This window comes from Gossypium arboreum, chromosome 7, assembly GCF_025698485.1.
Source record: "Gossypium arboreum isolate Shixiya-1 chromosome 7, ASM2569848v2, whole genome shotgun sequence".
Classification (NCBI taxonomy): Eukaryota; Viridiplantae; Streptophyta; class Magnoliopsida; order Malvales; family Malvaceae; genus Gossypium; species Gossypium arboreum.
In genome coordinates this window covers 86,616,409-86,631,921 of record NC_069076.1, presented here as the reverse complement: position 1 = coordinate 86,631,921, position 15,513 = coordinate 86,616,409, and the positions used below count along the sequence as shown (strand labels likewise).

Here is a 15,513-nt window from a genome sequence, read left to right as displayed (position 1 = left end):
AATAAATTTGAGTACCTACCTCAGGTTCTTTCAATCAAAACAATTCCACTTCAGTTTCTACTCAGATCTGATGCAGATCCAGCCCTTAAAAACTTTCAAAAATCAAATCTTAGAGATCTAAAGATTCGGCTATATGTCCCTAAAAACTATGGTGTTTTTAGCTTTTGGAACTGTGAAGAGGAAGATGATTTGGTATGGTGGTTTTGCAGTGGTATTGCCGACAGGGGTTGAGGTTTAGAGGATGTGAAAATCGACCAAAAGAGATGAAGAAAATAGGAGGATTTTAACTAGAAGAAATCGGGACAAGAAACAACTTTCGGGATTTCGACTTTTATGGCAATCTGCTATAGAGGTTTAGAAAAGAATGGGAATGAAAGAGGAGATGAGTAGAATGGTAGGAATGTTTCGGCTAAAGAAGAAAAGAAGGAGAAAAAGAAAATAGAAGAAGAGAGGAGAAGAGAAGGAAGAATTCGACACTCAGGAGATCTAACTTTGTGTTTTTCAGCTTTTTGAGATACTGAGAAGAGAATAGAATGAAAGGGAAGGCTCTAGGTGGCTAACCCTAATTCGGCAAAACAAAAAGGAAATAAAGCTTGCCCTAATGGCCATTCAGACCCATGGCCCAACCTTCCTAAAGCTCTAGCCAAATTTCCACTTAAGCTCTATCACATGCCTGGCACATGCACGCAAAAAAAATAAAAGTAACAACACGGTTACCTTGTGACTTGAACTCTGGCTCCCTCTAAACATCCATACGTCACTCCCCAAACACCTAGGTGGCGCCACATGCCACTTTACGACAAATCTTTTTGTGACTTATTTTACCACCTCAATTTTAAAAGCCCATATCGCTAGAACTCTCTCTCTCCAAAATTAAAAATTCAAGAATTGCCTCGAATTAAATTTACTCTTGGGGCTTTTAAAGGCCCACCAGTATACTCAGACTCACAACAGACAGTCAAAACGCAGTATTTCTGAAAGTCATTGGAAATTACAGAAATCCCGAAAATCCTAAAAATTGGGGCGTTACATGCATATATGTTAACTTGGTAATTTAAGTAAGTGTGTATACTTGATTTTATGAGGTATTATATCATGTATAGGACTTGATTTTGAGTTGGGTTAAATGACTTATAATAGCTTGTGAATGTGTTAAAGTGTTGGTGTAGGAGGATAACAAAATGGGGTGAGAAATTTGGCTTAGAAAATAGCCTGTTTTCGTCCACATGGGTGTGTGTCTCAGCCGTATGTGACACACGACCTAGTACATGGGCGTGTAACCTGGCTGTATGTCCCTCGCATCTTTAAAATTTCAAAACAGAATACCTAGGTATTTACACACGACCTAGCACAAGGGCGTGTGTTTTGGTCGTGTGACCCAAGTCAGAGAGTAACACGGCCTGAGACACGGGCATATGACCCCTGCACCTAGAATTTTTTTTTGAGATTTTGCGAAAAATTCTCTAAGTACCCAGTTTAGTCCCGACTCGTTTCTAATGCATGTTTTGGACTTCGAGGGTTCATATAAGGGACTTTATGATTGACTTCTGATATGAATATTGTACGATGTGGAATATTTGTTATTTGATCTATAAATTCGGGTAATGCTCCATAACCCTATTCCGGTGACGAATTTGGGTTAGGGGTGTTACATTTCAGTTGGAAGAATAAGCTACTATCCAAGCCTAGTAAAGTGATCATTATTAAAACGTTGGCCCAAGTTTTACTATATTATTGGATGAGTGCCTTCATGATATCGTTAGGTATTTGTAATGAGCTCCAAAGAATGACGAACCTTTTTTGTAGGTGTTCAAGGTCAAGTATGATAAAAAGTACTCACTGGGTTTCTTGTGACAAGCTTTGTGTGCCTAAAAAATTCAAGGTGTTATGAGTTTTTGAAATCTCAACTCCTTTAATTTAGCAATGTTTGGGTAAGCAATGTTAGCATCTTGTTGCTAATATGGAATCTCTTCCTAGTCGAATCTAAAAAGTCAAATATTATCGAGATGGGGATTTTTTTAATGCTTCTGAGGGTAGTGATCCTTTTTTTTTTTTTTTTGTTTGAAGGAATGCCTTTGTGGCCATGAATTTGCTTTTTAAAGGTTTTTGTTGGAGGTCGAGTAGTGGAAACTCTATTCGGGCTTTTAAGACAAATTATGTTCTTACAAGAATAATTTTGTCTCTTTATATTTTTAATAAAACTAGTAAAAAAATTGTATATGCTGACATTTGAACTCACGACACTAACATCTATAAAACAATTTCTCTACCACTTTGACCAAAGTTTTATTTTGATATTTATATACATTTCAATATTATTACACAATTTTTAACTCATGTTGTTTACATATATTGATAATGTCATTGATTGAATTGGTGTCACAAGTTAACTCGATACCAACTCAAGAAAATTAATAATATTATTATAAACCATTAGAGTGCATTTAATATTCTTAATATGATTTATTTATTTAAATTTTCTTTTAATCACAATTTAAACTAATTTTATTTTAATTTCATACATATTACAAATGTCTTATTATTAATTTTAAACTTTAGGTTTCATTATTTATTTTTATTTTATGTTAATTTTAAACACAAAAATATGTTTTAAATCGTAGTTTTTATAAACATACTTATGTAATAGAATTTTAAGATTTTATTTAAAAGCGTTGAAAAATTATGGATGGTGATATTAATGTATTGTAGATGAAAGTCCATCCAATAGAAGTTGAATTTTTTAAAAAAAAATTGTAAGGTTTTTTTTTCTTTCAAAAACATGAAAAAGAAGAGAAAAAAAAAACGGTGTCATTTGCAGTTGCAGCGGTTAATTATGTTATGCGATCGTAAGAATCGGGCAAAAGAAATAAACAAAGAAAACAGCGCTTAAAAGTCGCAACGAACTTGCAAGCTTGTATAAGATGAGAAATCTCACTTTTACCCCTATTGATCTTTTGTGTTGACTGAAAAGGGTAGTTTCGGTATTTCATTACATCTTCAAAATTCCCGGGTCAGCTTAGGTGTGTTCTTCCTTTTAGAGCTCTTAACTAACTCGTCTATAAAAAAGCTTAAAAACTTCACCACTTTCTGTATTTTTTTTACAAAAAAAAAAAAAACAATTAGAGATTAAGTAGGATGCAATCGAATGCTTTTGAGCTCGACGTAGAGGCGGGCAATGAGGAGTCATTTCATAGACCGTCGAACGCAGAGGTGGTTGAGCAAGATGAGGAAGATCTTATATGGGAAGCGATCGCTCGGTTGCCTTCGGTGAAAAGAGGACGCTTCGCGATTTTGAGAAGGACTCCATCGGAGATTGAACATAGTGTAGGAGGCGGAGAAACTGGAAGTACGGAGACGATTGATGTGACCAAGCTAGATCGAGCTAGAAGGGAACTAGTTGTAAAGAAAGCATTGGCTAGTGATGATCAAGATAATTATAAGCTTCTCTCTGCTATTAAAGATCGCCTTGATAGGTAATTCGTTTTCGTTGCGGTTTTAATTAATTTGTTGTTATTAAGTAAAAAGTATTCACTTCTTTTTCTTCACAAATCACGAGTTGTAATTTTTGGCCTAGGGTGCAGAATAAAAGAAAACTTGTTCTTGAATAGAAAACAAGGTAGAGTTGATGGGCATTAAATTTGGATATACGTAACTAGATGTAAATGAGAATAAAATTTTGCAGAGTTGGAATGGAGGTGCCAAAGGTTGAAGTAAGGTTCCAGAACTTAAACATCAATGCCAATGCAGAAATTGGGTTAAGAGCTTTACCTACTTTAATCAACGTTGCTCGTGACTTCTTTGAGGTTCGGTAACTTTTACGTATCTTTCTTTTCTTTCATATTTTTGTAGGTGAAATCTGTGATTCATTTCTGGTATTCTTTTATATTCTATTAATAACCGCAATTATGTTGTTTGACAGTACGCCTTAATGGGTTTGAGGATTTTACGTCCTAATAAATTCCAGTTACATATCTTGAAAGATATCAGTGGTATCATTAAACCAGGAAGGTAATGTAAATATTTACGGTTCACATGAGGGCGCAAATTTAAATGATCTTGTAATTTTCCCATTACTTTGCTGCTTGTTTTAGGATGACGTTGCTTTTAGGACCACCAGGATCGGGCAAATCCACCTTGCTTTTAGCTCTTGCTGGGAAACTTGATCGCAAATCCTTGAATGTAAGTCATGCTTGCTTGCCATCAACTTTTGGGGAAATCACACGATATAACTCATTTGCATACCTGTTCCCGTCATTTTCACGAATCACTTCGTGTCACCTTTCAAGTTGCTTTTCTCTCCATGTGATTCGTGAACAACGCCTGGTGAAAGGACGTAAGTATAATGCCACTGGTCAAAAGCAATTGCATGTATTAATTTGGGTCTGCTTGACTGTGTAGCCCAACCTTTTTTATGTATGAAATTATAAATCAAAGGCTGTTGGAACGTGAAGTAGCTCTTAACTCTTAAGCTCTAGTCAATACAAAAAAAAAAAAAAAGGTTGTATTTTACGCTGTGCAGGTGAGTGGTGATATTACATACAACGGCACAAAACTTGATGAGTTCTATGTTAGAAGGACTTCAGCATACATTGGCCAAACAGATAATCACATTCCAGAGCTAACTGTTAGAGAAACATTTGATTTTGCTGCTAGGTGTCAAGGTGCAAGTGAGGGCATGGCAGGTTTGTTTACTTCCAATATCACCAAATATTAGTCACTTAAATTTCACTTTAACTCACACTTTCAATATTAGGTTTTGCTTAAAAACAGTCTAAAAAATATTTTTATACAAAATTAATTCAAATACTATGATATATTAATTTGGTAACAGGCAATCGGTATCATGAAGTTTAGTACATTAGTTAATATAATAAAATTGAACAATGTCTAAGTAAATCTTAAGAGAATAACTCCCGAAACATTCTATTTATATTGGGTACCCAACGTGCACTCACTCAATTAAAATTGGTTTAATGATGTAAAAAGTTTTCAAAGTTTTTTAAAAAAAATTGTAATTGAGTCTCTCTTTTTTTTTACTCAATTAGGTAGTTGAACTATCGAAATGCATCAAAAAAAACCTTTTGATCATTAACTTTAATAGTTGACCATTAAAGTTAATTGCCTCTAACTTTTTTCAGTTAAAACCACCACGTGTCATAACCATTATAAAAAATATAAAAATCAATAAAATTATAAAATTATTAACTTTTAATACAAAATTTAAAATTTATTAAAATAGAAAAGAATTATAAAACCGTAAAATATATATAATCTTAAACTTTTATAAAAATCATAAAAATTATAAAATGCATCAAAAGACCCTTTAACCATTAACTTTAACCATTGGTCGTTAAAGTTAATGATCCCTAGTTTTTTTCAATTAAAGTCATCACATGTCGCAACACAACGTGACATGTGGTGACAAATGATAAAAATAAAAATCAATAAAAGTTATAAAAAAATTATAAAATACTTCTTTTGATAACACATGGTGGCTTTAATTGAAAAAAATTAAAGACAATAAACTTTAACGATCAACTATTAAAGTCAACAGTCAAATAACTTTTTTTTAATACATTTTGGTAATTCAAAAACTTAATTGAGTGGAAAAAAAAAACATGCGACTTATTTTTTTTTTTAGAAAAAAATTTGACCCTTTTTACACCCTTAAACCAATCAAAATTACTTTCATTGACACCATTAAAGGAGGACCTCAGTCCCAAAATTTTGGAGAAATTAAAATTGTATTTTAAATTTTAAAAATTTTAATTATACCTTTAAATTTATTTTTATGAATCTCATTAAGTTTTCTAAAATTTTAAAAATTTAATTAAACTCTAAAATATTTGTAAATTCTAAAGCTTCTAATTTTTTAAAAATCATTAAAATGAGTAGATATTCTCAGATTTTTAAAATTTTGATTAAACTTAATGCGAATTTCCCAATTCCTACCTCTTCAGCATTGCGGTCTGCAAATACACAACTCTCTTTTATGTCAATTATGACGAAATTGACCTCAGCATATATAGTTTAGCTGGATAATATGAAGTCAATCAGGTCTAAAGATTTACATCATGTTAGTTTAGAAAGATATTAATTTACTTATATTTTTGTATTCAGGATATTTATATTTTTATCTCACCACTTTTCTCTTCTACTTAATTTATATTTATAGGGTGTATGAAAGATTTAACCAAACTAGAAAAGGAAAAGAATATACGTCCAATCCCAGAAATTGATGCTTTCATGAAGGTTAGCTTTAAAATATGCTTAATATTTATTGTTGAGGAAGGTTGACTCCTTTCTTCAAGTGTCATTCGCCCATGACCCACAGATCTCTTAATAAATTCGTTGTTATCTTAGAAATTCGTTATTATCTTAAGTTGAGTTTTGTCATCCGATTCTATCTAATATCTAAATTGACGATAGAATTCATGAAGCGATAGTACCTCAGTAGATTGAATCATGCATGACACACAACTATCTAATAAAGGGATCTGAACATCTCACACTTGATAAGGGTTTGAATCCTTGTCCTTATATAGCATTTAAGGGCATGTATGTTATTACTTGATCAATAGTCCGACCTTTTTCGAAAAAAATTTTGAAGTGTTGCCATCTAAAACCAATCGACCTCTCAACATATATTATGAGAGATTGGTGTCTTTGTTTACATTCTTTATTTATTTACTGCATTATTGCTTTTACTTTGATTTTGCACAGGCATCATCCATTGGGGGTAAAAAACATAGCATTTCAACAGATTATGTCTTAAAAGTGCTTGGTCTTGACATATGCTCAGACACTTTCGTTGGAAATGATATGCTTAGGGGTGTCTCCGGTGGCCAAAGGAAAAGAGTTACTACAGGTATCTCTCTTGATACAATTTCGTCATCACTGAATTCTATCAAATAAGATTCTATTTTTGTTTAGTTTAAACTCTTATGACACAATTTTGAATTAATTTATGGAAGACATTACTTAAATTATCATTCAATTTTTTTTTTTATGGAAGACATTACTAAGGATTATCATTCGCTTTTTTTTTTTTATTAAGGATATGATGAAAGGTTGTACAAAGGTCAAATATAGGACAACTGCATTTAACCACTTCATCTATAATGGTTTGGATGATGCATTACTATTTTGTTACTTTGCATCAAATTATAATTATTTGCACTGTCCCCATGCAGGAGAGATGATTGTTGGGCCGAGAAAAACTCTTTTTATGGATGAAATATCCACTGGACTTGATAGCTCTACAACGTTCCAAATAGTAAAATGTATGCGAAATTTTGTTCATCTAATGGAAGCAACTGTACTTATGGGTCTGCTACAGCCTGCACCGGAGACATATGAGCTATTTGATGATGTAATGTTGTTATCCGAGGGATATATGGTGTATCAGGGCCCTCGAGGAAAAGTTTTGGAATTCTTTGAGTCATTAGGATTCAAACTGCCACCGCGAAAGGGTGTTGCAGATTTTCTTCAAGAGGTATTCATTTCTTTATAGCTACATATATGGTTGGATCTTTTTTAAGTACTTACCTAGCTAGTTGTTGTTGTCGTCGTCATTGCCATCAGGTGACCTCTAAGAAAGATCAAGCTCAATATTGGGCTGATCCGTCGAAGCCATACGTGTTCATTCCCGTTTCGGAAATGGCCATTGCATTTAAAAATTCCAGATTTGGAAAGTCTCTGGAGTCAACACTTACTGCACCGTATGATAAATCTCAAAGCCATCCTTCAGCTTTGTCCAGAACAAAATATGCTGCATCAAGATGGGAGCTTTTGAATTCTTGCTTTGCGCGAGAAAAACTACTGATGACAAGGCAGAGCTTCCTTTACATTTTCAGGACATTCCAGGTATGCTTTGGGTTGCCACTTCTACGCTTGTTATGTTTACCGATCACATTTACATCATAATTTGACACTGACATTCTTAACCATCTATGGTTTGATGATATATGAAGTGAGAAACTTTTGTGTATTATGCTTTTTCATTTTTCAGTAATAAACTTCTGTGTATTATACATGACTAAATATTATGACTTTTTTTTGTCATTAATTTTTGTTTTGAAGCTTTTCTCATGTATTTCACTTTTGAATTTATGCATTACGTGTTTAAGGTTGCATTTGTGGCTTTTGTCACGAGCACAATTTTTTTAAGAACAAAACTGCATCCGGTAGATGAGATTAATGGCAACCTCTACCTCTCATGCCTTTTCTTCGGGGTGGTCCATATGATGTTTAATGGATTTTCTGAGCTATCCCTTCTCATATTTCGGCTTCCAGTATTTTACAAACAACGAGATAATCTATTTCATCCTGCATGGATATGGTCCGTCGTCAGTTGGAGTATTCGTGTACCTTACTCTGCTATTGAAGCTGTAGTATGGTCTTGTGTTTTATACTACACTGTTGGTTTTGCCCCTTCTGCTGGGAGGTATCTCCTATTTCACACTCTCCCATGATGTTTTTGCTATCAGAAATTTCTTCTCATTATTTCTAGTTTTTGGATTCAGATTTTTCCGCTTCACGTTCGCCCAATTTGTATTACACCAAATGGCAGTTAGTCTATTTCGAATGTTGGCTTCCCTTGCTCGAGATTTGGTCGTTGCAAATACCTTTGGGTCTGCTTCACTTTTACTTGTATTTTTGTTGGGTGGATTTGTTATACCTAAAGGTATGTTGTCTAATATATTTTATTTAGGAATTAAAGATAAAATATTTTTGTTGCTGATTCTTCAAAAAGAAATACATATATATATTGTTGATTGATTTACTCTTCTTCTTTTAGACCAAATTAAGCCATGGTGGGTTTGGGCTTCATGGCTGTCACCATTACAGTATGCGCAAAGAGCAGTTTCCATTAATGAATTCACAGCTACAAGGTGGAAAAAGGTGCATTAATCAACATGCTTTCTTCAAATTTCTGTTTATTAGTAATGATTAATATGATAACGTGTAATTGTTGAGACATGTTTCAGATATCTGCTATTGGAAACAATACAATTGGATACAATGTGCTTCATCAACATGGTTTACCTTCTGCTAAATATTGGTATTGGCTTGGAGTTGGTGTGTTAATAGGTTATGCAGTGATTTTCAACATCATCGTGACACTGGCCCTAGCCTGCCTGAATCGTGGGTTATCCTTTAACTTATTAAAATCATTCACAACTTCCTTTCTCTAAACTTCATCACGTGTCCAAAGATTCTCTTATATAGTTTTTCTATTCACGACAGCTTTAAGTAAAGGCAAGGCAATTGTACCTGAAGAGACAGAAGAAAATTCTGTTAGGAAGGATGGTTAGTCATATTTGATATATGCAGCATCAACTTATTTTTCATATATACGGCTCGTATGCCTGTTTTAAAGGATTGTGGTAATTCCTTCACAAGTTTCAAAATATCTCTGCAGTTGAAAGCGAAAAGTTGACATCAGATTCTTCATCTGCTCAGGGCAGCAGTAAGAAGGGAATGATTCTTCCATTTGAACCATTAGCAATGACTTTTCATAATGTCAATTACTTTGTGGATATGCCTGTGGTATGATTCTTTAGTGTGTGTTTTTTTTTTGTTTTTTTGCAGTTATGTATATATTTTACTGATGTGAAGCCTCATTTTTCAATTTCCCTCTTTCCTTTTGTCAAATATCTTAGGAAATGAAAGCACAAGGCATACCTGAAACGAGATTACAGCTCCTCTCAAATGTTAGTGGAGTATTCACTCCAGGTGTTCTTACTGCCTTAGTCGGGTCCAGCGGAGCGGGAAAGACTACATTGATGGACGTGCTTTCCGGAAGGAAAACCGGTGGATACATTGAAGGGGATATTAAGATATCAGGATACCCAAAGGTACAGGAAACATTTGCCAGAATTTCAGGATATGTTGAGCAAAATGATATACATTCTCCTCAAGTCACAGTTGAGGAGTCTCTCTGGTTTTCCTCCAGTCTTCGTCTTCCCAAAGAAATTAGCAAAGACCAGAAAATTGTGAGCTGCATAATCCTTTCAGCAATTTATATTTGTTTTGTACTTTGTCTAGTTTCACTTCACTGCATTTCTCATATTCGTTTTTGCACACTTACCTACAGGAGTTTGTTGAAGAAGTGATGCGTTTGGTAGAGCTTGATACACTAAGGAATGCTATAGTTGGTTTACCAGGTAGCAGTGGCTTATCGACAGAGCAAAGAAAACGTTTAACTATTGCGGTGGAGCTTGTTGCAAATCCTTCCATTATATTCATGGATGAGCCTACATCTGGACTTGATGCACGGGCTGCAGCAATTGTGATGAGAACTGTTCGTAACACTGTTGACACTGGAAGAACTGTGGTGTGCACTATTCATCAACCCAGTATTGACATTTTTGAAGCATTCGACGAGGTTTATCCGAGTATAATGTTTTAAATGCCATTGCGATAGCTAGGTTAAGAAGCTTAAATAATACTTTGATTTTCATCTAAGTTTGCCTATAAATTTTCATATCTAGCTGCTGCTTTTGAAACGAGGAGGTCGGGTTATATATGGAGGGAAACTTGGAGTGCGCTCGCAGATTTTGATTGACTATTTCCAGGTGACTTACACTCTCACTGTTACTATCATTGTGTTGAAGAGAAAAACATAACTAAGTAAGAATGATACGCTGATTACTCACTTTCATATTTACAAGAATACATTGAAGATCAGTCTTTAGCGAAATGCTATAGATATGTCACGAGGTGCATTGCTGTTAAGATAAATTTGAAATTTTTATTCCGCTTCATTCCAGAATCCAAACTATCTAAAAACTATGAAGCACGTACGCACTGGAGAACCCCTCATACCAATTTCGTATTAGTGTCTGACATAGACATGTTAGAATATGTACCGAACATGTCAGGACACACCAAAAAAAAAAATTTGAACATAATCTGCTACGGTCAAGACACGTGTATACATAGGATTTTGGAGGTTGAAAGTGGCTGAAAACATCAAAAGTGGTAGAAATTTTTTGTTTAAAATCTTGGTCTACGCTTTATTATTAAGATTTCCTAAAATCCACTTTTATTGGTTGACAGGGATATGATGAGGGTATTTTTTAAATTCATTCTGACACCGTTAATGGTGGTCAACAATGACAAAGTTATTTTTTAAATTTTTAGGTAGAAAAAGATGGGTTGAAGAGAACAGATGAAAAGAGAGGAAAGAAAAAGGAAAACAAAACAAAAACTTCTTAATTTTACCATTTAAAGCTTTTTTTTTTTTTGGTAGGTTTGAAAGATGAAAAATTGAAAAATTAGAAAATTAGAATGATAGAAAAACGAAATGATGAAAATAAAAGAAAATGAAAATGAAAAAAATCTAATCTTACCCTTTAAGACTTTATTTGAAAGAGTGAAAAGAAAATTAGAAGATAATAAATTAAAAAGTATAAAAATATAATTATAGAAAATACTATTTCTCTTTGCATAATCATGTTTGGTAAGGAAGATTGAAAAATTAGATCTATTCATTAGTTGGTCCAGAGAAAATAAAAGAAAATAAAATGAAATTTTGAAAATGAAATTTTTGAAAAATAAATAATTTTTAATTAATATACATCTTTCACTCATTTTCTCTCCTACCATTTCAATTTGGAAATGTCCATGTTCTCTCAAATTTTTAAAGATATATCTCCATGTCCATATCGTGTCATACTTGTATTGCGTGTCCGTGTTTGTAAGTCATGGTCTAGAATACTTTGAGTAATTAGTATGCAATTTAGGCACAAATGCCAAGCTTTATTGTTGGCATTTTATGTATGCATGGTTTCAGACTATCTGGAGCATTCAAAGAGTAGTTAGCATGCAAGTTTAAGATCAAGCAAACTATAACTACAATGCACTAAGGAAACTATATGCATTCACATTCCTTTAGACTTCTGTTTAGGTATTTACGAGATTTCAACATATTCACAAATTAAAATAATTATCAGAATGGAGATTATTTATATCTTCATATTTCTTTACTCTAATAGAGTATTGATGGCATTCCCTCTATTCCTGATGGATACAACCCAGCAACGTGGATGCTTGAGATTACTAACCCTGTAGCAGAGCAGAGAATTGGTAGAGATTTCGCAGATATATACACAAATTCTGCGGAGTACAGGTAATTATTGTGTTGTCATGTTACTAATCGGTTTAACTTGCTCTCAAGCTGCATAAGTAGACATTTTTGATATCCACGTTACAGGGAAGTGGAAGGTGCCATTACGCGTTTGAGTGTTCCTCCTCCTGGTTCACAACCATTAAAATTTTCTTCCGTATATTCACAAGACCAACTGTCTCAGTTCCTAATTTGCCTCAAGAAGCAAAACCTTGTGTATTGGAGAAGTCCTCGTTACAACTTGGTGAGGCTGGTTTTTACGACGGTGTGCGCATTACTATTAGGCTCCGTTTATTGGGATGTTGGTAACAAAAGGCAAGTAACGTTGGTTACTTTATGTTTTGTGCTGAAGTCCAAATACTCGAAAATGGCTTAAACAAAATCATTGTTCATTTGACCTCTAATTTTCGTCATGCATGTCTATGATGTCATTTTCTGCCATTGTTCTACAAACCTACTAAATCATTTGGTGTGCATATTGTTTGTACAGGGATACAACTAAAGGTTTGTTTATGGTTATGGGTGCCCTTTATTCCGCATGCTTATTTCTTGGGATCAATAATGCTTCCTCAGTACAACCAATTGTATCTATTGAGAGAACAGTGTTCTATAGAGAGAAAGCAGCAGGATTGTACGCTCCAACTTCTTATGCTGCAGCCCAGGTAATTAGTTTTAGTATGCAGTTTATTTTGTCCTAAACAATTAAGTACTAACACACGCTTCGGTTGTTTTTGGAATAGGGCCTTGTGGAGCTTCCATACATTGTTGCTCAAACAATTTTGTTTGGGGTCATCACATATTTCATGATTAATTTTGAAAGGACAGCTAGTAAGATTCCTTATTCCACTTTAACAACGCCATTTTATGTAATAGAGTGATGGTTGCCCTGCTATTTCTTTAAATTAAGTCGTCTTTTATTTATTTTTGTTTCAATTTACCTACCCCCAAATGAACCAACTCCCAGGGACTCTAGCCTGCTAGAGAATGAATGTGGCTGTCTTTCATATGTAATTAGAAACAAACATGACTTTCTTTTGATTAAAATATATGTATTTCATGAACCCAGTATCTGATTGTAGTCGGTACTAATTACTAGAAATATATGTGACCCAATTGTCTACAATAAATGCAACTTCGCTTATAAGAATCTCTCTTATTATGCAGGTAAATTTTTCCTTTATCTTATCATCATGTTCCTTACCTTCACCTATTTCACCTTTTATGGTTTGATGGCCGTTGGTCTCACACCTTCTCAACATATGGCAGCTGTCGTCTCTTCTGCCTTTTACTCTTTCTGGAATCTCCTCTCTGGTTTTCTTGTCCCAAAGCCAGTAAGTAGTACAGAGCTCTCTGCATATTCTACTGTTGATCTCATATTTCTAACATTCTCATTTCTAGGTATTTTGGGTACAAGTTGCTAATTTGTTCTATAAAGTTAGTGGAGCATTAGGGCTTTTATTTTTATAAAACATGTGGCGATACTCCACAAAAGTACTTGTATCTAGGGAAATGTTAAGGAAACCACTATTCAAACCTTTGATTTGGGTCTATGGTTAAATAATCCCTGCTGTTTTATTTTTTTTTTAACTTTTGCTCTTTCTATAAGAGATCAATTGATTTATGTAAATTATTGATAGAGAGTTGGTATTTAGGAAGTTTGGTTCCCAATCATGGAATGAACCATTTTGATTTGGAGTGCAGAGAATTCCAGGATGGTGGATCTGGTTCTACTACATTTGTCCAGTTGCATGGACTTTAAAGGGTATTATAAGCTCTCAGCTTGGCGATGTCGAAACCATGATTGTTGAACCGACATTTAAAGGCACCGTGAAAGAGTATGTATCAACAGTCTTTGGCATTGATTCCGATGTAACAGGACTCGCGGTGGCTGTACTAATCGGCTTTTGCATCTTATTTTTTGGTGTCTTTACTTTGTCTGTAAAATTTCTCAACTTCCAAAAGAGATAGAAGGATGAATTTGAGAGCTATGGTCTCATTTTGTTGATGGTTTCCTCTTAAGTGGGAAAAACCAAACAAATTCATGAAAAGCTAGTATGTTGCCGACCTTCTTCGATGATATCTACTTAAATTTGGTGGTCATTAAGCTAGCAAATAACTCAATCACTCATTACAACATAGGAAAAAAGAACAAATATTGTGTTTGCTGTTATTGTTGATATAGCAACTATAGTTCTTCTTTTCTTTTTTGATCAATTATAGCAACAAAAGTTGGTTGTGATGGTGAACGTAATAAACATGCTAGCCTTTATTGTATCTTGTCATCTTGATTATTGTCAAAGTCGATTATCAATAATATCTTAAAATTTTTAATAATTTGACTATTCATGTAATGTTTGTATTTTTTATGGTAAACAATATTATTAACAAAACAAAAAGAGTAACCAAGACACAATAAATGAGGGAAATCTAAATCCAAGCCAATATGCCTCCCCACTACACTTGGACCTAAATCCCTCAAAAAATATTAAAAAGAAATACAAAATCGTAATGAAAATAATTAAGTAAAAAAGGAGGAGAGTTCCAAATAACATTATGAGCATATAATAGTGAGCGGCCTTATTTGCATTACAACATGTCCAAGGATAAAGCTTGAAAATACTTTCAAAACTAAAGTCTTGAAATAAAAGACTAAATTCTAACACTAACGGCAACGAGAACACAAAGCATCGATGGCTACTTTGCAATTAAACTCAACCATTATATTGTCAAAAAACAAAGAGAGACTTAATCTACAGGGGGCCTCTTGAATGGTCTTAGTTTCAACAAGAATTGGTTCCAATGTAGCATTCAGCATAATAGCTTGCCCTTTAATAAACTGACTCTGGTCTCCGCGAACAATAGCTACCAAGACAATTGCGTTCCATTCCAATAAGATAGAACTGTCCATATTACATTTAAAACAGCTAGATGGAGATCTCATCTAATACAATAGATGAGGAGACTACCCAAATGATGCACCTTCTACACATTAGAAAACCATATTCGCCTCTTGCCAATCCTGAAAAAACTTATCTACAAAATAAACAATTTGGGAAGGTTGAGTCACTACTTTCTTCCAACAAAATAGGTTCTAATAAATAACAAGAAGACGTTCTACAAGAGTGGAATTTGAAAGATGTAACATGTAATGCATAAAATCAATAAACAAAGTATGAGCAAAAATCATTCCAACATTGTTTTAAATAGCTACAACAATTTAACAATGCATGATAACATGCGCCAAACTCTCAATGTCCCCACATCTAACATAACTTGGATCAATAGCACAACCTTTCTCAAGTAATCTAATTTTAGATGGAATAAAATGTTGCAACGCTCACCAAATAAAAGACTTAATTTTTGGTGAAAAAACCACGTTT

At 33.8% G+C, this 15,513-nt stretch overlaps 1 protein-coding gene across 1 annotated transcript; it reads left to right on the top strand.

Moving 5' to 3' along the window:
* Positions 1 to 3,012: 3,012 nt before the first annotated feature.
* Positions 3,013 to 14,543, top strand: LOC108451401 (ABC transporter G family member 31-like). Its single transcript, XM_053031231.1, has 24 exons — positions 3,013 to 3,473; positions 3,683 to 3,803; positions 3,920 to 4,008; positions 4,092 to 4,179; positions 4,520 to 4,682; positions 6,176 to 6,252; positions 6,724 to 6,868; positions 7,194 to 7,495; positions 7,585 to 7,866; positions 8,130 to 8,446; positions 8,526 to 8,686; positions 8,801 to 8,904; positions 8,991 to 9,147; positions 9,250 to 9,312; positions 9,425 to 9,552; positions 9,666 to 9,998; positions 10,100 to 10,390; positions 10,497 to 10,580; positions 12,003 to 12,136; positions 12,221 to 12,448; positions 12,624 to 12,795; positions 12,874 to 12,961; positions 13,298 to 13,464; positions 13,835 to 14,543. Exons 1-24 carry the CDS (start codon positions 3,136 to 3,138, stop codon positions 14,099 to 14,101), a joined length of 4,299 nt encoding a protein of 1,432 aa, XP_052887191.1. The 5' UTR covers positions 3,013 to 3,135; the 3' UTR covers positions 14,102 to 14,543.
* The last annotated feature ends 970 nt before the right edge of the window (positions 14,544 to 15,513 follow it).